The 23,453-nt window shown below is 47.0% G+C and overlaps 3 protein-coding genes across 6 annotated transcripts; 2 read left to right on the forward strand and 1 right to left on the reverse strand.

Moving 5' to 3' along the window:
• Window positions 1-138: 138 nt before the first annotated feature.
• Window positions 139-13,597, forward strand: LOC105698619 (cardiomyopathy-associated protein 5). 4 transcript variants are annotated; one of them, XR_001103937.2, is made up of 10 exons: window positions 139-239; window positions 4,044-4,179; window positions 4,891-5,065; window positions 5,129-5,418; window positions 5,851-6,031; window positions 7,159-8,313; window positions 8,721-8,930; window positions 9,011-9,104; window positions 9,495-9,582; window positions 10,416-10,552. XR_001103937.2 is itself a non-coding variant. In XM_012422999.1 (9 exons), the coding sequence occupies exons 1-9, from the start codon at window positions 233-235 to the stop codon at window positions 12,389-12,391; spliced, it is 4,224 nt and encodes a 1,407-aa protein (XP_012278422.1). In that variant the 5' UTR covers window positions 139-232; the 3' UTR covers window positions 12,392-13,597. The 4 variants fall into 4 exon arrangements, 2 of the variants coding, with proteins under 2 accessions (XP_012278422.1, XP_012278424.1); XR_001103938.2 differs by having other exon boundaries at window positions 9,507-9,582; XM_012422999.1 differs by lacking the exon at window positions 9,495-9,582 and having other exon boundaries at window positions 10,416-13,597.
• A 1,577-nt stretch (window positions 13,598-15,174) lies between these two features.
• On the forward strand, window positions 15,175-19,050 carry LOC105698660 (leucine carboxyl methyltransferase 1). The gene is made up of 4 exons (XM_012423102.2): window positions 15,175-15,510; window positions 16,122-16,305; window positions 16,388-16,739; window positions 16,852-19,050. The coding sequence occupies exons 1-4, from the start codon at window positions 15,301-15,303 to the stop codon at window positions 17,054-17,056; spliced, it is 951 nt and encodes a 316-aa protein (XP_012278525.1). The 5' UTR covers window positions 15,175-15,300; the 3' UTR covers window positions 17,057-19,050.
• Window positions 19,051-19,600: 550 nt separating this feature from the next.
• LOC105698659 (very long-chain specific acyl-CoA dehydrogenase, mitochondrial) lies at window positions 19,601-23,443 on the reverse strand. Its single transcript, XM_012423101.2, has 8 exons — window positions 23,223-23,443; window positions 22,196-22,403; window positions 21,920-22,138; window positions 21,398-21,826; window positions 21,076-21,339; window positions 20,629-20,985; window positions 20,349-20,561; window positions 19,601-20,237 (listed from the first exon to the last, which is right to left on the reverse strand). Exons 1-8 carry the CDS (start codon window positions 23,291-23,293, stop codon window positions 20,100-20,102), a joined length of 1,899 nt encoding a protein of 632 aa, XP_012278524.1. The 5' UTR covers window positions 23,294-23,443; the 3' UTR covers window positions 19,601-20,099.
• Window positions 23,444-23,453: the final 10 nt, after the last annotated feature.

The raw sequence follows: 23,453 nt of genomic DNA on the forward strand, positions 1-23,453 counted from the left end.
CGGGCTGTCGGCAAAGTCTGGTCTCGGTCGGGCGCCGTCAGGCGCCGTCGGTGCTCGGTGGGTAGAGTCGCGACCTATGCGGGCCGCGGGGTGGGGGGTGGCCCGCCGCGGGCGCCGGACCGTCACTCGTATCGCGGCATCTGCCGGGGGAGGACGTTTGCCGGTTACACGGGGGTCAGCAAGTGGTGGGTGTGTTGTAGAGTCACTCGAAGAGGGTAAATCCGCAGGAGTCATGGGTGGTAAGTGAAGGTCCCCTCGCGGTCGCGGGCGTCGGCCGAGCCGCGGCTCGGACGGCGACAACGGCGCCGGCAACTGGTCTTGACCCAATGACCTTCGAGTGCTCTTCCAGCGCGAAACCGGTCGATCAACCGTCGCCGCGACGCCCCTCTGGCCTTCGTCCCGAAAATTCGGACCCCCCTTCGGTTTCTCCCGCGCCCGAATCCCTAGGTAACCATGCGCCGGTGTTTTCCTTTTTTTTTTCTCGCGCCACCGATTCGCGCGCCGATCTTTGCGGCTCGTCCCCCGACGCGCATGCGCCTGCCGTTTACGCGGCAATACGCGGCGCACGTATAACCGACGCTCGCGTCGCGCTCGATTTTATGAATGAACCCTGCACCCGCATCGCCCTTTTTCCCGCATGCAATGTACATAGATAAAAACTACATCGTTTCCGGTAAAAAGAAACTGTGCCTGTGCAAGCGGCCCGAAGATCCCCTCCGTGACCCGCCGACAGTTGGGCGCTAAGCGATGGCGCGCAATTATCACAAATGATCACTACTTCGGGATTGAGAAGAGCTCACCCGACACTTGCAATGTTTACAGGAGTGTCACCCGAGAGGGGCTAATGAAATAATCGCAAATGATTGACGCGCCAAGAAGAGTCGCGAGTGACATTGCGGCCCGTTGGTTCAGGAGTTGGAGCGAAGATTCGAAGAATCGAAAATTCGAGAATGCGAAAATTCGAAAATTGGTGCATCCTATAAGGAAACGCGCCGTTAACCCGTCGTAGCTGTACCTCCGACGTCGCAGGTTAATTCGGCACTGCCAGCAGTTCCAGGGTTTATTCCTGGCCCTCCTCGCGGGAGAAACTGCGGCTCCTTGCCAGCTGTCGGGCGCTTTTTCCATTTTTTTATCTCTCTCCACGGCTCCGGATTGTTCGAGCCTAATAGACGAGAACGTCGAGGATATTCTTGGATTTGTAAACGTGATATTTTATTGCCTTTCCGTTCTGGTTGAATTATATCTAAGAAAAAAAAAAAAATGTATATAAAAATACCTGGGCAAGGTTCTTCGAAGTGATAGCGATAACTATTAAATATCGAGGACGCGGGAGAGCGGATCTTTCGGACGTGGAATTCCAAATTTACTCCATTTCGATCCCGCCTATTTAAAGAGCCCGGTGTTAATTCGGGAACATCCCCTTGTATTCGCTCCAGGCCTTCGACTCGACGAACGCGCCGCGTTTCCGTCCACCCTCGGTTAGTTTTCCTCATTTTCTTTTGCTTTTCCGCCGCTCTTTAAGGGCGCAGCCTCGGAAACGAATATTAATCCGAGGACCGAGAGGGAGGTCGTTCTTTGATCGCCATTTGGACGATTAATCGTCGCAATATCGGGCGTCCCGATTGTCTCGCCGAGTCTATTCTTACCGACAACGGATATCGATCCCACGTGTCGAAAGAATGCGTATGCAAATCGTCTCGGTTCGGTAATCGGCCGTCTGCGATCTCGTCTATCCGACGCGAACGTTGACGATCGCTATCGTCGCCTTTTTGGTTATTCCTCCCCCCAGGCGAGAGCAATTCCACTCGAGATAAGAAAAATCATGAATAGGAATTGATACTATCGGCAGCTTCGACGAATTGCACCGGTTAGCGCATCGATATACAAGGGGTCGGCAAAGTCGCGTCTTCTCTCCGGATTCACATTGGAAGGGTTTAATACGTCGGACACCTCGGCAAGACGCTCTTGCTCGAATGTCGCGATAATGTTCCCGTTCGTGCGGGAAAAGGGGGAGATTATCCGTTCAAGGTCTATCGCGATTCGAAGGAAAAAAAATGGAAGCATCGTCCGAGCCGCGGAGAGCACGTGGAGGCCGAAATCTCGACACGGACTCGATCCGACAGACGGTGCATGACCTAAGACAAGGTGCATGGGTGCGTTTTGTACAAATGTGAAGCTAGCCTTGCTATTATAAGCCGACCGGTGTGTATAAATATAAACCAGTGGCGGTACAACGACGCCGGCACTCTGGCTCTCAGGTTTCTTCCCCGTATCATAATATTGCGCCTTCTCTACCTCCGCGTCTCTCAAAGCCGAGATAAATCGCTATTTTTACGCGAACTCGGCTGAGGCCACGAGGCCTCGAAATCGCCGACCCAACTCGGCGGATTGAACGCCGATATTCCCCATAATCTGCCCGGCCGATATCGAGGTTGGCGCCAAATCGCTCCAACCGAAGCTTCCGAATATACGTGGACGCTCGAATTTCTCTACCGACGTCCAAGATAAAGAACCTTCGTCTTTTCCGTCACCCGCGCCAAGGACGGTTTATTCTCTAAACGTGGAAATATCCGATTGAAAATTTCCCAGAGAACGGTCGCTTGCACGCGGCGGCGCGGGTCTTGGCGAATCAGGAGAGGAATTATATCCGATTAATTTAATTTAATTCGGTCTCGTCTTTTATCGGCGAATTCGGAGATAAAAGAACGTTCCGAACCTCGAGGGGTGCCGTCGGTGACATAACACGAGGGGCCCTTCCTTGGATTTCCTGCGTCGCCTTCACTCGAGCGGCTCTGACACCGAGGCTTGTCGTGGCTTCTAATGTTTTCGAGAAGACCGGTAGTTAGAAATCCGATCCAAGAGAGAGAGAGAACCTCCGGCCGCGTCCGACGCTTATGAGTCATTGTTCCCCTTGGTACTTATCTACGTGCATGTGCAATTCGCCAGACATATCCCGACATATCTCGACCGCCCCATGAAAGACGCGGCGACCGAGGAGACACCTTACAAATATTTTACTCCAGAAATTTATACCTTAAGAATAAGAATTCATCGAGCCAAGGAAATATTTCTTCGAATGGTACCGAAGAAATATATATATTTCATCGAAAATATTCAATATTTGGAGTCCCTGGAATATATTGTCGCATCCGATTTGATCCGGGTCGAATAATTATCGCATTAAACGATACATTTAAACGGTACGAATTTCGACTCTCCCGATACCGTGAGAATGAATTCGCGTAACGTCAGGAAGCTAAATATATCGCGATTTGGTCGAAAGCCAATTTTCTCTGCCGGTGCTTCTCCGACTTTTTCTTTCCTCCGCCTGGACGCATTCTTTGCTTTCGCGAAATAGATGACGACGTGCCTCGCAATTCCGTATAACTTGGCATTGCTTCGATGGAGCATCTCGAACCGATCCAATTCACTCTGGACTGCCTCGAGATGGCCTCCCTCGAGGTGTGAAATTTCCTCGTCGTCTTTTCAAGGATCATCTTAATTTATTAACGTTATTTATCCCGACGGGTCGACCTTCCATGATGTCAAAAATAGAGAAGCATAACTACCTTGGCATAAACGTTTCTTCTAATATTAAACCGACGCGATTTCGGATCTACGATGGAATTCCGACTTTTTGGAGCTCGGTGGGTCGACGACGGTGTCGGGGAAAATTCACGAAAGAGATACTCCCCTTGGAACATTTTATATATGTATTTATTTTTTTTTTTTCACGGAAAGTGCGAAAACTCCCGACCCACCGCTTATTCCGAGGCCATAACTTTATTGGCCGGTTTCGCAAACGCGTCGCATCCGATTTAAATGAAACGTAGGTGCTAGCGGTGAGATAGATTTTCCTTGGCACACTCGCCGACTCTACTGCGCAGTCGTTTTATTTATTGTCGCTCGTTTTCGAGCAACTCCTGCTCTCTTTGTTCTTGGGGTAGATCGCGATGCGAGAGCGGTACAAATTTTCACAATTTTATGTTTAACCGTCTAGCGGCGAGGATCATTAATTACGGTGTTTTTCTCATTTCTTCCAGGATTCGCGTGGGTGACCCTGGCCACAAATGATTCCTATTCCTTGGGAGCTCTGGTCCTGGCACACTCGTTACGTCGAGTCGGGGCTAAACACGATTTAGCGGTCTTAGTTACACCGGGTGTAACGGATGTCATGAGGTAATGATCCCTTTACGTGTAACCGAACGCCCGGATGTAACACCACGCGGCAAAGAACTTTTTCTCCTCGCCTGCAGGAAAAAGTGGCATGAAAAAAAAAAGATATATCTCCCTCTCGTAACTCCAACGTCAACGCATCCGTTTTTCGCAGCCTCTCGTTCGATCCCTGCTGCCAAACTGAATCGATGCCAAGTGGTCAAAGACCAAGTACTTGACATTGAGTAAACTTTCAAGTGGCATTAACGCGTTTCCTAGACCGTTTTTCAAACTGTCGGAACGGTCACGCGAAGAACTCCGAAATGGCCTGAAATCCGATTTACATTTTTACACACCTTATAACTTAAGTTTTACATAAAAAAAACGTAAAATGGAAGAATTACGAATTAGAACATGTATAAATACACCTAATGTTGGATATTCACCGTATGGGTGTATCTTTACTTGAATTTAATGTAACGTTATGGTATAATTTTCTATAATCTAACTCAGATACCGAATACGATATTACGGAAACAATTTTACCGTAACTTAACGTGGAATCGAGATAACCAATGACCGAGTATGCAAATTTACATGGGCATTTTTATCAGGGTGGATACCGAGAGATCAAACTTTCGATTACGCCCTTTCTTTGTTTTTTTTTTCTTTTCCTTTTTACTTCGGCATCTAAAGTCAATGGCGCTGATATTAACAAATTGAATTCCATGCCAGGGAAAAATTGGCGGCAGTGTTCTCATTGGTACAAGAGGTGAACGTGCTCGACTCGAAGGACGAAACGAACCTGGCTCTTCTGGCAAGACCCGAGTTGGGCATCACGTTCACAAAACTGCACTGTTGGAGACTCACACAGTACGAGAAATGCGTGTTCCTCGATGCCGACACGTTGGTGAGTGTCGGCTTTTGCGCGATACGCGGGAACATTTCTAATCGCCTCGTTTTCCCGTTTCAGGTGATCCGAAATTGCGACGAGTTGTTCGAGCGAGAAGAATTGTCGGCGGCACCCGACGTTGGCTGGCCCGATTGCTTCAATTCCGGCGTTTTCGTCTTCAAGCCCTCTCAACAGACTTTTGCATCCATCACCGCGTTCGCCGCCGCGAAGGGTTCCTTCGACGGCGGCGACCAGGGATTGCTGAATTCCTATTTCAGCGACTGGGCCCACAAAGACATCTCCAAGCATCTGCCCTTCATCTACAACATGTGCTCCACCGCGACGTACTCCTATCTTCCTGCATTCAAGCAGTGAGTGGATCGGTCGTAATTAGAAGGGTTAAATTCAATTCCGGTCACTCGAAGGGTCCAGGCTCCCTTAAAGGCCGATTCGGGCATATCCTTATCGTGTACGTAACGTATATAAATACGTATAATATATGCACTGAGAGAAAAAAAATTCATCGGTCGAAAGAAACAGTTTGTTTATACAAAGAATAATTATTTTACTCATATGAACTGAAATAAATCGTCGTAATTCCAAAGGTACGTGGCATCTAATTTATTCGAATTTCAGTTAAATAATTATCGAATGAACGATCCGTTCCTTGGGTTCGATGATATTTTTTCTCAGTTTACATATGTACTTAATATGCGCCACGTCGTAGGAGGGTAATGGTGAATTAAATTAACCGTTCTGCCATCGATGACTACGGCGACGCTAATGTCAGTTTTTCGCGACAGATTCGGCGAGGATGTCAGGATCATTCATTTCATCGGCGCCGCAAAACCGTGGCTTCAATATTTCGACACCGTGACCGGCATCGTTCAGCCGCCACCGGATTGCAACCACTTGCAGCCACTTTTGCAAAACTGGTGGAATATATTCTGTGAGCACGTACACCCTCAGTTGTCCCCCGTTATGGTGAGTGTAACTCTCTGTCAGCCGACTCGCTGCAACTATAAATCGTTTCCATCTCAAATACTTACCGTCGACGACCTCGACCCCCGCGTAGACTCGAAACTATTCGTCTGACATTGATTTTACAAGCTTAACACTGAAATTAGGAAGCACCGATTTTACGAGGTAAGATTCGAAATTGGCGTGGCTTGCTTCTCTCCGAAGTTTCGGATAGATCTCCGTTTTGATGCGGGTCGCGATCTCAATCGGTGTACGTAGATGACGCAGGCATGCAAATCGTCGATCCGTAATGACATTCAACACGGAGATTATCTATTTTTTTTTTTCCCACATTTTCTGCACCGTATATTCACCACTGAATATTATTAGCAGATAACCACAGGCTTGTAAACCGGTGATCGGTAATATTACTGCAAACTTAACTGCACAACGTTAAATAGTACATCGACACGTGTCGCAAATGTGAGATGATTGGCAGATGCCTTTACTGCATGTGGGTTTTGTATAAAGTTCTAGTTATTCGATATACTAGTACCCGTAAAGTAAACTTTTTTTATAGCGCACTTTTTACCGCATTATTACATAAGTCATGTGGAATGTACCTTGAACCTTATCACCTCCCGAAACTCCTATATTTTGTCATTGTTTTATGTGTGTTGCATTTGCATCCGGTATACAGTAACATTTTCCTTTGGGATGTCTTTGGGGTTCAAGGTATATTTTCCCCTTGTACCTTTGCACTTGACGTTTCTTAGAAACGGCTAAAAGCTGTGCTGATTTTTCTCGAGGGATACGATCTTTTTTTTTCCGTCTCTGTCACGAATTAAGCGCACCAAAACATCCTCGCGCTATCTCCCTCAGGGCCAATCGCACCAACCGTAATTAGGGTGAGATTTCTTAACTATAATTAATCTCGAATTAGTGGTTTGGTAACCGATTAATTTTGATTGTGCGTTAAGTAATCCTTGATTAAGGATTTTAACTCAATTGTTGGTGCAACCGGCCCTCAGTCAACGTTCAGGACAGCTTTTAACAGTGTTCACCATGTCCAGAATTGGACACCACTACCTTTAGTTTGTAACTAACCAATTGAGTGTGGATTTTTCTGTTTTGGCATGACGTTTGCATAGGCCAGGAGCACTTTGGCATCACTTTGGCACGAAATCATTCCCCCGCCGTTGCACATCCCTCCCCAATTGCCTCCCTCCTCCGATAACGACAAGTTAACGGCCGACAGTGTTAGGAAGCCAGATTTCTCCGAGTTTAAGGACCCTTGGGAAACGTACGTTCCGCACCGCGATCATTTCCCGAGCGACGATAAGCAGGAAGGTGATAATCATCGATATTACTGTCCGGTCTGCCACGAGTGTCAATATCAATCGCCTCAAGACGAAAGCCGCTGTCAGAACTCATCGAGCCCGACATACGAGACCGTTCAACCCGTTCCGCGATACTACATTGCGCAACAAAACCATAGTCAGTCCGTTTCCGAATATTATCCACCCGCTCCAAGTGAAGAGGTCCCATACAGCGATCAAAGCCATCCCCAGGAACACCATCCTCCACCGCGACCGGAAATTCATTACGACTCTTCCCACGATCATTGTCACGTGCTACATCAACCTCCACCTGTTCATCAAGCTCGACATCACGATAATCGTCAGCAGCGTCAAGAGGAACGGCCCGAAAGTCCCCGCGCGCACGATCGGGACGAAAATCGCGAACGTCATCAAGATTTTCATCATCGGCATCACATACGCGAACATCAACATTCTCAGACTCAGGTACACGAACACGATCGTTCCTATCATCCTCGTCATCATCCTCCCCAGCAGGAGCAACATCATCATCCTCATCAGCATAGGTATCACCATCAAGAACGTACCCACGATTTCTCTCATGATAAGACTTCGCACCATCACCGTCAGCATCATGAAAGTCGTCATCGTGAACACGCGCACCCTGAAGAGCATCATCCGCGTCATCGCGATCATTTTCCTGACGAGCAAAGGAAGGAGCACGTTGAGCATCGTCACGTGGAAAACCGTATTCCAGAACATGTACATAATCATCGGGATAGCGATTATAGCAATGTGGGAGATAGAGTTACCTGCCCAGTGACGAACTGGCAGAGCGATCACGAGACGGTCCGTGACGATATGACCGACGGACGGACCGACGATCACGTACAAAGTGTTCCCCCTCCCTGTGAATCCTGCACTGTACCCGCAATTGTAGCAACACAGTCCAATCAGAAATTAACGGGGCGACTAGAAAATAAAGATGTAAGTAAACTTCGTTGCATTCCCTTAAATGACCCTCGCCTAAGGGTCCTCACTCTACCGGTAGTTAGATAATTATATTTTACCGACCTCGTGTGAATTTTAAGTTACCGCGTTAAGACACTTCACCGCAAGGGCACGAAATCCTCTTGACGTAACTTTTCAAAATGATTTACATTAACTAAAGAGAGTTGTACATAGAGATGCTTGTAAAGCGTTGCTTAGTGTTATTTCTTGCTTGACAGTAATTACGGTACCGAGATGGCATGGGTACTCCCCGCAGGGCTTAAGATATAACCGCTTGGTTGCATTTCAAGATGTGAACCGATAACACGTTAAATCTAATTGCGAGAAATTTGAGAGGGTACCGGACGGTGAGTGAAACATCCCTACGCGTTTCTTGTCGGCAGACTGGGCTTGCGGGCGCCCTGGCAAAACTGACTTTGGGCGAGGCCAGGAGTCCGGAGCAAATCGCCTTCGAGGAGCACATGAGAAAGCAGAGCTGGGAACAGGGCCAAATCGATTACATGGGCCGCGACAGTTTCGAGAATATCTGGAAGAAGATCTTGGAGACCCTTTCCCGGCCCCCCCAGAAGCAGAAGAGCCCACCCAAGGAAGTGGTGAGTAGAGTCACGCCGATCGAAATAACCCGGGTTCCGATCATTCTGATCATTCCGATAACCGAGCATTAACCTCCCAGGATGAAGCAACGGCCTCGAAGGAAACTACAAAGACCGAAACGAGCGAAACCGCTTCTACCGAACCTGAGGAGCAAACGGCTGATCTCTTGTCAGGTACGTCGCGTCCCGATCTATCGATTCTCAAAAGTCAATGATTTTAATCGATGCGATATAATGTACTACGTCGCGTTTTTTTTTTATTTATAAAAAACAACACTTAGAAACTAGAGGTCCGAATTAGGAAGTTAGAGATAAGTCGCGGATAAGCCGAAGAAGTCAACCTTGGAGAGATCTGTACTCGATGTGCTCACGGTGCAAAGCTATTAACGATCCATCAAACGAGCTTAGTGTTTTTTTAATCGATATATTTTGGTCATAACGCAGCATGCGCTACCGAGATCGTTCGCAGTGATATATGGAAGAGTCGATATCGGATCGATATGTCGCGTTATATTCCGGTAATCATCGATACGAGCGAGAGGCAGGACGTTGATTAAGTTTTAGTGTTTGACACAGGAGCAGAGGAGAGCAACTAACAGACCATGGCGCCATAGCATTGCTGCGTCTTGTATTGTCGTTTTGCTTTACTGGGGTAAATATATAAAGTGCTCATACTAAACACGCGCCACACTAGCCGTACGAAAAAGAAAAAGAAACTCGCCACGACTTCGCGTCCACTCTTCGAGAAACATTCTATTAATCCGAAACATCATCCGTCGTTTCCGTAGGCTGCACGAGCGTGTATACGCGTGACTCGCGACGGGCTTTTAAAATAATTATTTGTCAATATTTATAAAAACGACGTATACACTCATAATTTCCACCTGTTTTTGCGTATCCGCATGTCTTGCCGCACGACACATCTCGCACCGTCTTATCCGATTAATTTGTAAAACGATCATTTCTGCTAGATTAAGGTGTTTTTGATATAACGGAATGACCCTTTCGTATCGCCTTAAGCATCCGCATGAGACCGTAAAATAGAGTAGATCGCTTGGGAGAGTTTCCTGATATCATGATTCTTGCCAAATTTCCAGGCAACTTTTTCCACCAGGGTTTTATCATACTTCGCTTCTCCAGTCCAAGCATGTCTATGCCGCTAAACATGGCCTGTCGATGCTACTTCCGTGCTTAGACCGCTTCCATCTAAAACCAAGAGAGCACATTCAAGGAATCAGGTCGTCGTTAGTGCACGTTAATTCATAACTCGAGTAGCCTCGATACACACGGTCCTCGCAGTTAGGGCGAAGGTCACTCATTAATGTATCATCTTTTAGTGATCACAAGCGTCATGTAACCCAACGAAACCCCGACAGAGCGTAACGCCATCGGATGCACATATTCTCGAGTTTGGACCCCGTCCCCCAGCACGCATTAAAAGCCTCGACGTCATCTCTAAAGTCTCCATATTTTTGTTTCCCCCAGTTATAGCTACGGAAACACTGTCGGAAAAACCTGTCTCAACGTCTGTAGCAGAAACGGCGCCAAAAGTTCCCGGACCACCTCTCGACCCCGTCCCTCCCGCACAATCCTCCACAGGAACGCCCAAGACCCCCGAAGTAGGGGAACCTTCACCTGGTGTCGAGGGACTCCTCGAAGCCTCCGGTGCACCTTCCCCGGAGGAGCCTTCCGCGCCGAAAACCGAAACCGTCGAAAAGTCCTCTGAATCGGCCACGACGGACCTAAAGCAGCCCTCTTCGGAGGTACCTGCCGAAACGCGACCTGTACCAGTGGGACCCCCTCTAGAGCCGTTCACCTCTTCCGCTGATAAGGAGATAACGGCGGAGCCAACGAGCCCGACCAGCACCGCCGTGGCTCTGAAACAACCCTCTGCAGTAATTGCGTCGCCACATCCCTTCGCGGGGATCGCCCTAGGCCAAGCATCCTCGGAAACTCCTAGACATCTCACGGATGAACCAGCAAGAACGACTGCCGAGACCGCTCCACCTAAGGCCGAAGCGATCGCTGCAAAAGTCCCCGAAGAGGCAAGAGAATCTGGCGACTCTCCTCGGCAACGGATGTCCTTCGATGCTGCTCTTGAATCTACCGCTGCTTCCATTCTCGAACAGACTCTTCCGCGAGATATCTCCGCCGTTCGTCCGTCCGCCGCAGGAGCCGAGGAAGGGCCAATCGAAGCTGCGACCCCGCGAGCTCCCGAGTCGTCGGGAACCTCGGCATCGGTGGTTCCTGGTTCATCGGAAGAGTTGCCTTCTCCTGGGAAAATTATTCCCGAGGCCCCGGTTACCAAAGAGGTGGATACAGTTAGAGAAACTGCGCGAGTTGACCCTCCTGCACCTGCAGTGACTCCTGAAGTCGCACGAATCGACGCTGTCCCCTCCGCGACTGTAGAACCTGCGGGGGTTGTCGAGTCCGTAGAAAGTCCCGTGCCTATCCAGGTCGCGGAATCCGTTCTTCAGGCAGATCTGAAAGAGTCGGTGTCGGAGGATGCAAAGCCGGTGGGCGAGGAAGCGCTCTCTTCGGTGGTGGCGCCTGTCCAGGAGTCCGCCACCGCCGTCTCCGAGACTCTGATCGAACCACTCGATCGGCCCACCTCGAGCGATGGAACAGCCGACGTTCCCGTGGGAAGTATAAACGGTGTCGACGGGGACCTGCCAGCTATAAATGGATTGGCCTCGGGTCCTACGTCTCCTACAACGGCGGAGGGGGTGGAGGTCGTACCTCCCACGAGGCCAGTGGTCCCTGTAGGTACCGAAAGGTCGGAGGAGGAGCAGGAAACCACCAGGTCGGTTGTAGAATCCGAAGAGGCGAAGAAGTCGGCCCTGGTTGAATCCGCAGCCGAAGTCGCAGTTCTCGAGTCCAAAAGTCCGGAGTCTCGGGTCGGCGCGGCAGACGTGCCCTCCACTCCCGTCTCTAGCTCTCCGAGATCCTCGTCCTCGTCGGCGGATTCCGCGACGGTTGAGAGTCCCGTGAGGCCTACCAGGACCAAGGAGATCAAGATTCCCGCAACGCCGACCGTCACGGAACCCACGCCTCCGACGAGTCCTCCCGTGGAAGGCGACGGTGCCGAGGCCCAGCCGAAGACCACGAAGAAGACCACGAAGAAGGTCGTCAAAAAGTCGTCTACCGAGCAGGAGCCATCGGACTCCGCGGAGGCGGACCCCTCCGGCAAGAAGACCGTGAAGAAGGTCGCGAAGAAGGTCGCAAAAAAGCCGAAGGAGGCGGAAGATGGCGCGGAAGGCTCCGCCGTGGCGAGCAAGCCGAAGACGGTGGCGAAGTCAGCGAAGAAGGTCTCGACGAAGCCCTCGGAGTCTCTGGAGGTGGACAAATCCGTCCCGGAAACTCCGCCGGCCGGGAATGCCGAAGTTCCCGTCCCTCCGAAGCGAAAGGTGAAAAACTCCGGCCCCGCGAAGGCTCCTTCGAAAACCGATTCCGAACAATAATACATGGCGCGGCCTGCGATACCCATAATGGGGGAATAATCGTCATGGGGATACTATTGAGAACCGTTGAAAAGTATTACCCGCTCTTGGATCGTTGTCGATGCTATTCTCAGTTTCCTTTCTTGAGGGTGTGAGCGCGTACAACGATACTCTTATGGGAAAATTTTCTTCGAGGAGGAGAGACGCCGCTGCGGACCAACGGAACCCGCTGCGGACTCTCCACTGGTTCTCGGCTGCGTTTCCGTGTGTTTATTTTTTCTCTCCCTCTCCCACTATCTCTCTCTCTCTCTTCGTAATTGTATTTTTCGTGCCGTTTTCTATATGTATGCGCGCACAGTGGCATTATTCAAGTTCCTAAATAGTGTCTCGTCGAATCCAGCGAGATGGTATCCACTAGTCGACTGTAGTCTTTGGTACTTTTAGCGATCTATTATGCATACCGAGGCTGGATTCGATTGGCCATGCGTATCTGGAACAGCCGAACACTACTATGATTATTACGCACAGTTGTTATCCTTATTTATATACCATTGTATCTGTCTCAGATTTTTTTTTTAACGAAACGCGTGTCTCCCCGGCGGCATGGGAGTCTCAAAAGGCGACTTTCTTGACATATAATAATTGTAGAATTGCCTTAAAAGACTCCTTTTGGTACCCTCGTGCTAGCTGGGTTAGCATTTGCTTTTTACGATACACACGTCCACTTAGCTGTTTTAAATATAACAACACGTGTAATTAATTTTCTTCTTATTAACGAATCATTGCGTCCACTTAGACCATTTTTTTCTAGTTTCGGATTCTTGAAGCCTCGCATCGTCCAATGTTAGTTTCTTTCTTTCAATTATATTAACTCTCCCTGTTGTATTACCGATTAGCCGTCGTCACCGAAATTACTCGTTAAAACATTTAAATGTATAAATTGGCCAAACGTAAGTATCTTTCCATTCCATAAAACATTGGAACGTGTCCTCCGATCAAGTAACGACGCTAAATTTAATATGGGTCAAAGATCTAAGTTAAGACCAATGAAATTTTATGTACAATTGATTCGAACGCCTATTTCTGTTGTTATATTCCTGTACTGTTTATTTAAGTAAATATGTTTTCCTTTTCATCCTACTTGTTATTCGATGCGAGATGTTCAGCATTTTTTACCTGTACAGAAAATGTATAGAGGTATTAAATTGAATTGTGTTAGTTGTCACATGTCTCGTTTTATATTACTTATTCGATATCCTACAATTCATTGTTTAAATACAAAAGTATCACCCGACGATAAATATGGTTACACACGAATCGTAGACAGAGATGAGATGGGAGATTGCTCACGGGCAGGATCGCACGATCACGTCCTGTGCTGTCCCCCGGTGGAGGATGTGGACGGCTATCACCCTTGCCACCTGATGCCCCTCAATGACGGCCCGATTCAGGGATCCTCCTCATCTCTGTGATAACGACATCCTTACCAACAAGTCCAGCAAGATCTGCGACAAATACTCATGACGACTTGAAAAAAAAAAAATGGATCCTGTTGTGATCCACCTAAACCTGGAAAGGGGCAAAAAGAACAGGCAAAACGGAACATTAAAAGAAATCCAAGAAGTCTGAGATTAGACAGCGAATAAGTCACTAGAAGTCAAGAATATTAATGGTAGATCGATCTTGTTAAATTGACTGAACTGGGATTTTTCATATCATTAAGTAGGAAAAAAATCAATTTAAATGTAGAATCGACAAAATATAATCGAAATGATCGTTCGCCGACTCTTCTTCGTCAATCCTGACAAAGTGACATAGAAAAAGAATAGGGGGAACAACGTGGCCAAAAAATGGATGGCTGTCCGATCGAAAGAACGAAAGGCCATCGTAGTTGCCCTCTTTTTAAGGGGCCGCTTCGGTATATAGTCTCTTCGACTCTTGCAGTCTCTTCGGGCAGAGCCCCCTATTTCTCGAACTCTTGGCAATCCCCTGTTTTTCCGTATTAAAAAAAAATTACTCCGCGAACAAATCTAAAAGCTAGCCAAACTACGACCTACGATCTGAGATTGCGTAGTTCGTGCGCATTGCACATTTATCCGGATTTTCAAACGCGGTCTAATTAATTTCATTCCTGAAAGAAAATTGTCATAATCGCGGGTATGTCACAGGACGGACAACCTCGTCCAATCCGGGAGCTGGATCGCAGCCAGGGGTCGCGATATATATGGGTAACGCATTTCTGACAGAGATGCGTTGCGCCGCCATTAAGAGGTAACAGGTGGCAAGTACGTTAGCCGCCCGCACCAACCATCAGGGGACAGCACAGGACGCGATCGCGCGACCCTGCCCGTAAGCGATCCCCCAACTCATCTCTGTCGTAGAGTGAATTTCTACCGGTGGATTTACTAAGATAACGGAACACCGAACAAACCTTCTCAGAATATATGAGTTTTCTTAACGAAAACACAAAATCGGTCATAAATAACAATGCACTCTTAAATTGTTAATGTTCAGTACCGGTTACTACCACGGGTTCACCTGTTAGATATGTATGTACATTGCAGAGACGGCGTCATGGCGGTCATGGCCACCGTGTTCTTTCAATCCACTTTGAAACAAATAACGGCAGCTATTACCTGAAATAAATGTCAAAGAGTAACGAATGGGACGCCAACTAAATTCGTATATACGTAAACGTGAACTCGATAGTTCGGTAGATTGTAATTTATGAGCATCTATGGCTAACCTCCTAAATAATTAATACGTCGCCGCCATGATGGACTGACTAGTGCGCCGGGTTCGTACGCAGGTGGGACGGCAATATGGCCGCGCGTGCGAGCCGCTGCGAGTGACAGTTATCAGCGGATTCCATACCCGGGAGAGCGCGAAATAATGATTTCCCGCAATTGAAACAAGTGCCGTGCTACGCGATGATCAAGGAGATGGCGGACGATGACGCCGTGCAGGCGACGAACGACGATGCGAGCGAATGCAAGCGGAACGCGGTCCAGCTCGGCTACTGGCAGGACCCGTTCATCAGCTTCTTCGTCAAGCAAACCACTCGGAAAGCGCCCGAAATTAATCGCGGCTACTTCGCCAGGGTCAAAGGAATCGAGGTCTTCATCGACAAGTTCCTGAAGGTACGCGGCGCGGGGCCCCGCCGGTGGCAGGCCGCAACGAGGGTTCGCGTACGTTTTATAACCTAGAAATCGCGCTCGGCCGCCGCCACGGAGATACAGCTGATTCGAGCGACAAGGTCGACAGTGCCGGAAACCTTGACCTGGCCGAGGCCCTGCCCTAATTTCACCGCGAGATCCACTTCTCTCGAGAATTTCCAATATAGGTCACCGCGAGATCGATGCAAGACGCGGTATTCGATCTCGGGCTGCACACGGACCGACGAGTGTCACTCGCCAAATGATGAATTACAGTAAGCTCGGAAAAAGACCTTGCAACTGCAACCTGGTCGTCCGGCGGTCAAAAATACTTCGGTTAGGATTTTCCTCGGAATTGGAGCACAGCCAAATTAGTTCCAAAAGGGAAATTCACTCAAGGGGGTTACGCGATGGTTACCTTTTTTTGATGTCACCTGCTCTTGAAGCGAGGAAAAAAGAAGAGTTTCTTTCAGTAGATACGAAACGTACCATGTGTCGTCCTCGATATAAAATGTACTTTCGAACCAATGGCTAATAACAAATGAAGAAGGTTTCTCCATATCGTACTGGAGGGTGATAAAAGTAATTTGTTACAGTTATCCGGTGGCACGTGTCAAATAGTAAACTTAGGAGCTGGCTTCGACACTCTGTATTGGAGGCTCAGAGACGTGGGCAACAGTCCCCTTAACTTTATAGAGTTGGACTTTCCTAGCGTAACGGCTAAAAAATGTTATCACATCAAAAAGCACAAACAACTGATCGACAGATTAAACACGGAAGGTAATTCGTTGCTTTGACAATTTATCTTATAGCAAGTAATTCCTATAGAAGGAATTTGTAATCGTGACATAATGTATTTTAGACGGAGAAATCAGGTTCTCGACGACGGACTTACACGCAGCAAATTATCACTTAATTGGCACGGATCTGCGACATACGTCCGATCTGTCGAACAAGTTCATGCAAGCCGAAGTCAATTTCGGTCTACCGACACTGTTTCTTGCCGAATGTGTCTTGGTATATATAGACACGAGCGCAGCCTCCGTATTGTTGAAATGGCTGTCGGAGAAGTTTCCAAATAGTATTTTTGTGAACTATGAACAAGTTAACATGCGAGACAAGTTTGGACAGGTCATGCTGTCCAATTTACGTAGTCGAGGGTGCTTACTGGCTGGTGTCGAAGATTGCGAATCATTAGAGACCCAACAAAGACGGTGAATATCTTACCCTTGCCGGTCATTTTCAATAAATCCAATATTGTTTTATACTTTTTGTAAATACTATTTTTCAACCTACTCGTCCATTAATGACATTTAAATGTTCCAGCTTTATAGTTAACGGTTGGGAGGGCTCGAATGCCTGGACAATGGTAGAAGTGTACGATTCACTGCCCGAAGCAGAGCGAACGCGAATCGAGCGTATAGAAATGTTGGACGAGAGAGAACTCTTGACTCAACTGTTGCAGCACTACTGTATCGCAGTCGCCTGGAACGGACAGATGTTTAAAAATCTATCTATAGCGCAGGGTTAAGTTTCTCATACTTCATCGGTTACTCCAGGTAAAGCAAAATCGAAATAATCGAGATACTCCGAGCTTGTACATCGGGATGAATCTTAGACACAAGACATAGTTGTGCGCGATCGAACGACAAATTATAACACCACGCTTTCTATTCGCATAAAGTTCCGTGTTATCCAATGTATGTACAGAAGGGAGATATAATGAACGAGACACGACGAGACTAAGTAATAGAAGCGTCTCCTAACCGATATCCGATATTTACAAACGACTCGATAATCGCTCGTTAAATCCAGGCCCTTTCGTTCCGAATGCAAAGCGCACTTGGTTCCCCCTCCGGTACAAGATTATACGATTTTTATACGTTTCATCCGACGCGAACGAGCACCTCTCCGCATGTCGTTCCATCGTCATTAGTTAGGAAGATTCTATTACTAAGAGATTACGCTAAGATCGGAACGTAGCGAGAGTACTGCTAGCGTAATCGATTATCTTTAATAATTTGCAACGAAAGCGAAGGTGCATTCGAGAGGACCCTTCGATCGTAGAAAGTAAAGCGTTAATCTTGTAAATTTATTCTAGTTCATTGGTTATACGAGGAGGGCAAAGGACAAAGGAAAAGAGAAAAGAAACGAAATAAGGGGAGAATTCTATTTCGAACTCTACGAGAAGCCACTTGGCGTTTACGTCTATTGCTCGAATATTAATTATTTAGGGCCGCTCTTAACCAAGTATTACTCGTCGGAAGCAATCGCAGCGCGTCTGTCACTTAGCCATCGGTAGATCGTTTTAGAGAACGGTAGAGGGAGACAAGATCGAGAAGAAAAAAAATGTATTTTCATATATTCAGGAGAATCAGGGTTCAAGGAGAATAGAAACCTCGAGGAGGAAGACGAGGGGAAGAGGCAAGCCGGTGCCGCGGTTCACCTCTTCGACAAGTCACATGAAATACACCTCACAACCGTACGCAATCTTTTTACAAGGGATCCGTCGTCAACTGCCGAGTCCGCCTCGCTATTTTCGACATCGTTCCGTAGGATTATTACGTTATTATATTATATATTTAGTCGAGCGCGGTGCGGAGTTGAGGAGGCGCAGAGAACGGGATTAAGTGTGACTTAGTACTGCCTGGCCTTGTATTCTAGCACACTAAGTTTACAGATATACCTGGAGTAACGTAATTACAGGAGGAGGGACGGGATAAATAACAGAGGAAACTAATTGAACGTTATATTTTTCTCGAAAGTTCCCGAGTATCCGTGGGCAATTAACTCTCGCATCTTCTGCATGTAGTAAAAAGGACGTCGTCCCTGTCTTTCGCTGTAATCCACGTCTTCGTGGTAATGCGAACTCTTTACGATCGCTAAGATTCCCATAAATCGGGGGGAACTTGCCGATTTCCCCCATCCGTACTTCTCTCGATCGCGAGCAATTTGTTCCTCGATAGTTTTTAAAGTTCCGTACTTTGTAACTATTCGTAACTATTCGTGACTATTGGTAACTCTTCGTAACTGTCCTTCAAATGCGCAGTCGGGGGAGGACGTTGAAAACGCGCCTTCGCCCGATTATCGTAACGTTTGCGAGATGCAACCGGTCGAGACGTAAATTCGTATGGTTTTTTTTTTCTCGTTCGAAGGAACAAATTTCACGCGAATTTCTTATCTCGACTGGGTATTTAAACGCGAAGTCTGCCGTCGCGTCGGCGAGAGGAACGAGGCTGGACGGATCTCGAAGGGATTTCGTTTGCACGTCTTTGAATCACCCCAGGGGCAAGGGAAATCACGGGGAAATCACGGGGAAATCAGCTGGAAATTGTTAGAAATCCCATTGCCGTTTATTGCGGGAAACTAGGAGCAGTCGGTTTTTAATGATGGATATCATTTTCTCTGGTCTTCGAGTGAATACCTCCTCGAGCGCGGGCACGAACACTGCCACTGCAGAGAGTCCTCTTAAAGGGGGCGAGATTTCATCGAAGGGAAATTAAATCCTGCCATTGCGTCGCCGAGGAGAGGTGACATATCTCTTAAAGAGCACTCGCGATGTCCCCGAAAAAGTAAAGTCGCGCTGGGGTATTCCACGCCCGTCACTTGGAGTGTTAAAAGATGTAAACGGACTAGTCGAGTATATAACATCCACATAAGCAAGGGCGTTAAAGCGTCCGAGTCTCAAACTTCCTCGAGTCGGAGTTTTTTCTTATTCGCAGAATGTTACTTGATGTTTCTGCATGATAATTTTATTCTGCAGCTAATAATCCCAAATATGAATATGTCTGTATACTTTGGAGAACATAAAGAAATCTATATAGATATTTCGTGTGCTTCCATGTCAGCTTCGGCGCGTGTACAAGGTGGTCAAAGGTCATCCCTTTATCGTTGCGAGTACTTTTTGTTAATTGTTAAAGGCAAAAGGTTCCCCTGGGCGGAGAGAGTAGGAAGGGAGGAAGAAAAGAAAGAAAAAAGAACGCGATAGCACCTCGTGCACCCTCTCTTCCGATCGAATTTTGTCCCATAGACTCGCCGCGTTAGCAATAAGGTCGCCATCTTTGAACATCGTGTATAGTCTTGTTACTTAAACGGTTATTTTATTATTCTGTGAGACGAACAGGCAATGAATAAATAATATGGATTGATACATCGACGAGGCGTGTGTGCTCGGACCCTTCGCAACGATATTCTCAGATTTTCCAAGAGAACCACGATTCGAAAGACCCGCCTTGACGGCATTCTCGTTAATAAATCGCGCGAGTTGTCTCGATCGATCTCTCCTCATCTAAATATTGATTGTACAAAATAAATTCTCTCTGAAAACTCTTTAAAAAATGTTTCACGTATGTATATATGTACATGTCGTGGGTACAAGGACGCGCAGCGACGGAGGTCAACAAGACCTGGAATCTCGGTCTCTTTGACGTCATCTTCGAGGCGTTTGTCTCTTGCACCCGACCCACGAGATTATAGTACAATACGGTTTCCCGGGTTTAAATCGTGCCGATTAGTTAAGTTCTCGTTGGTCCGCAGCAACGTGGCGGTTGCGAAAATCCATCGAGTCGCTCCCTTTAGAAACCGAGCGGATTCAATTGAGTATAGTCCACGTTCTCGCACACGTTACGTGAGATCTTGCTCATCTTCGAGAACGTGTCCAAGTGCTTTGCGGAATTGACTATTGCGAGATTGTCGGTCACGCGGTTCGATGCCTGAAAATAATCACAGGGTCGTTTAACCGGGATCAAGGTTGCGGAAGCAAGTAGTCCTTGTAAATTCACGAATCCGTGTACAGACAGTGTACGGTAGGTTCGATTCGTTACCTCGGCGCACCAGGTTTGGGCCATCAGCAGCTCGTGAGGGGCACTCGGAAGATTCTTCTTGGCCGACATGGTCGCTCTGCTCATCACCACGGACATCGTGTAGGTATCGAATGCGGCTTGAGCCAGGCGATTGAGGATAAACTGTTCGTCCACGATCTTCCTTCCGTACTTTATCAGGCACGATTCCACGGTCTGGCCGTACGCCTCTATACCCTGCGATCGAACCGTCAAGGATGAATTAAAATTAACGTCGAAGCGACATTAACAATGCCGATCGTACCTTCGCGCAGAGTGCCGCGCTGTTTCTCAGGTCAGGATGAACCGACTGGGAAAAGTCTGGCGGTGAGCTCAAACCGACCGCTCGACTCGCCCTTTTGGCCGCTTCTTCGACGATCAATCCAAGATTCGCCGTTGGGTTCTTGAACGCCTTCTGCAGCTCCTGCAGGTGACTCCCTGCGTACTGGATTCCAGTTAGCGCTACGAATAGACGAAGGATGTCGTTTGTTCCCTCGAAGATCCTGAATATACGCAAGTCGCGCATCACTCGCTCGAGACCCGTTCCTTTCATGTATCCCATTCCGCCCATTATCTGAATCGCCTCGTCGCAGATCCACCATGCCGATTCCGACGCGAAGCACTGTAATTGTTCCTCTTTTTATTACATATATATTATTCAACTCATACGCCTGTCGATAACTCTTCAGATTTGAGAAGTAGAACGAATTACCTTCGAGATCGCAGCTTCCAAGTGGTAATCCTGACTTCCCGAGTCCATGTTACCAGAGATCATGTAGGCGAGGGAGTTGGTGACGTAGTGCAGCATCGACATGCGAGCAATTTTTTCCTGAACGCTGCCATAACTGTCAATTCTGCGCCCAAACTGAATTCGCTGCGTGGCATGATCCAGTGCCTTCTTCATACAGTAACGCATCGTTCCTGACAGAGCCGCTGCCATGCCAAATCTCCCATTGTTTAAAATATTCATAGCCACCTATGATCGGCAGAAATGGGTTAAATAAAAGTAATTTCATCCCCACGCAAAGGCTCACCTTGAATCCCTGTCCTTCTCCGTTGATGACGTTTTCTGCTGGGATTTTTACGTCTTCGTAAAATACTTCGGCAGTGTTACTACACTTGATTCCCATTTTCTTCTCTGGGGGCCCGTTCGTCACCCCACCGAATGATCTCTCGACGATGAAAGCTGTAACCTTGTCTTTTGTCTCGCCCGTCACTGGATCCGTCACTGGCACCTGGGCAAAGACGGTCATGATTTCTGCCATCCCTCCGTTAGAAATCCAAATTTTGCTTCCATTCAAAATGTAGTGAGATCCATCTTTTGATTTAACAGCTCTGGAGCGAATAGCGCCAGCATCGGAGCCGCAGCTTGGTTCCGTTAGACAGAATGCAGCGTACTCGCCATTGCACACTCGGGGAAGATATTTGGCTTTTTGCTCGGGTGTCCCAAACAAAAGAATACCCTGAGAAAGAACGAACCGTGTCAAGTATAAGTTATACATAACTTAAATAAAAAGATATTTTAAATAAGAAGAGAATAACGAACAAATATTTACCTTAAACCCGATACTTTGGTGTGATCCTAATGTAATTGCGACACCTAAATCATGATATCCTACAATTTCGACTAGTCGACTGTACTGTGTATTATTTAAACCTAGTCCACCATATTCTTGAGGCACTTGAAGGCCAAAGGCACCGAGTTCCCAAAGGGCGGATAATGTCTTCTCGTCGATCGTTGCGGTGTCGTCATTCTTTACCGGGTCGTTCACATCCTAAAGATAAATGTGAATTAATACCAATCCACAGTTGCACGTATTTAATATATTTACCTCAAAGAATTTTTCTATTGGATCGACAAGTGCTTTTAGAGTTTCGGTCTGTTCCCCGGTCAGTGGTTCAGGAAATGGAAATACTTGATTCGTTTGGGCTTGCCCACGAAAGATGTTCATTGTAAATGACTGGGACTCTTTCAGAGCTGCTTTGCTGTCAGACTTTTCTGCCTTGGCTGCTTTCAACGATGCCTGAGTTGCGAGACATCTAAGAAAATTTTAATTCCATTAAAAGAATTCATAAAATTAAAAGTTATACTACTACTTTTTAGTTTGTGTACATGAATGAGAAATCGGGTAAAAAATAAGTCCTGCCGGAAATTGAGCTGAATCGTTGCCAAATAGTACATGGTCACTGCTGACTACAAACACGTTTCTCTTCCCTGGTTTAAGCAACTATTTTTATTGTCACGTTACTCATTACAGGTAAGACGGTATTGATTTCTAATGATACATGTAAAATATAATCATGAATCGGTGCAGGAAATGTCTGCTAAAATGTAAAATGTAAATTTCAACAGATACGGAGAGTCAAGGTTATGTCTCATGCATTTTTGTCAGCACACATTGATATAAGAGATAAAGTGTAGAAGTTCGGGGTCAAAGTCCACTCTCCGTCGATGTTTTGATAAGCATGGTCCTTGCACTTCGTACAAAAGTTAATCAGGAAGAAAAACCATATTCATTAAGTCTAGGCGTTATCATAAATGATAATTAAACAGTGAATAAAATTATACATGCAAACAGGAAAAAGTTGCTAGTCAATGCTTGTAGTGTAACTTGTAGCAGAAGTACAGTTAACTGGGTTAATCTGATTCAATGAGATGTCGAAAGAGCGCTCTTAGTCTTTAAGGAAGCTACGATTGATATTAATTCTGAGTCTCCAACAATGAATCGCACTTTCAGATGAAACTTGAGGATCGGTAACTGAAAAGGGAAAGTGAAACAGATCAGGAAAACATTTTAGGGTCTATGAAACGTCGAAATAGTCTTATACGAAAAGTACACCAAAATTGAGACGCATTACCTCGAGTTCAACTCAGCAAGTTTCTTCAGATTTTTTGGAGCAACTGTCAGAAACTTCGACACGCGTATCATTGTTGAGTGATTTAATAGGATTTAATGGACAAGAAAAATAAAGAACAAACTACGTGCAATTGTAGATTCGAAAATTGTCAACTGGACGAACACCACGGATAGAATGACGTCCGGACTTGTGTGCACTTGTGTGATAGACAAGACGAGATATGCCTAATCA

The sequence above is a fragment of the Orussus abietinus genome, unplaced genomic scaffold (genome assembly GCF_000612105.2).
Source record: "Orussus abietinus isolate OABI.00-Male unplaced genomic scaffold, Oabi_2.0 scaffold31, whole genome shotgun sequence".
In the NCBI taxonomy this organism is placed as follows: Eukaryota; Metazoa; Arthropoda; class Insecta; order Hymenoptera; family Orussidae; genus Orussus; species Orussus abietinus.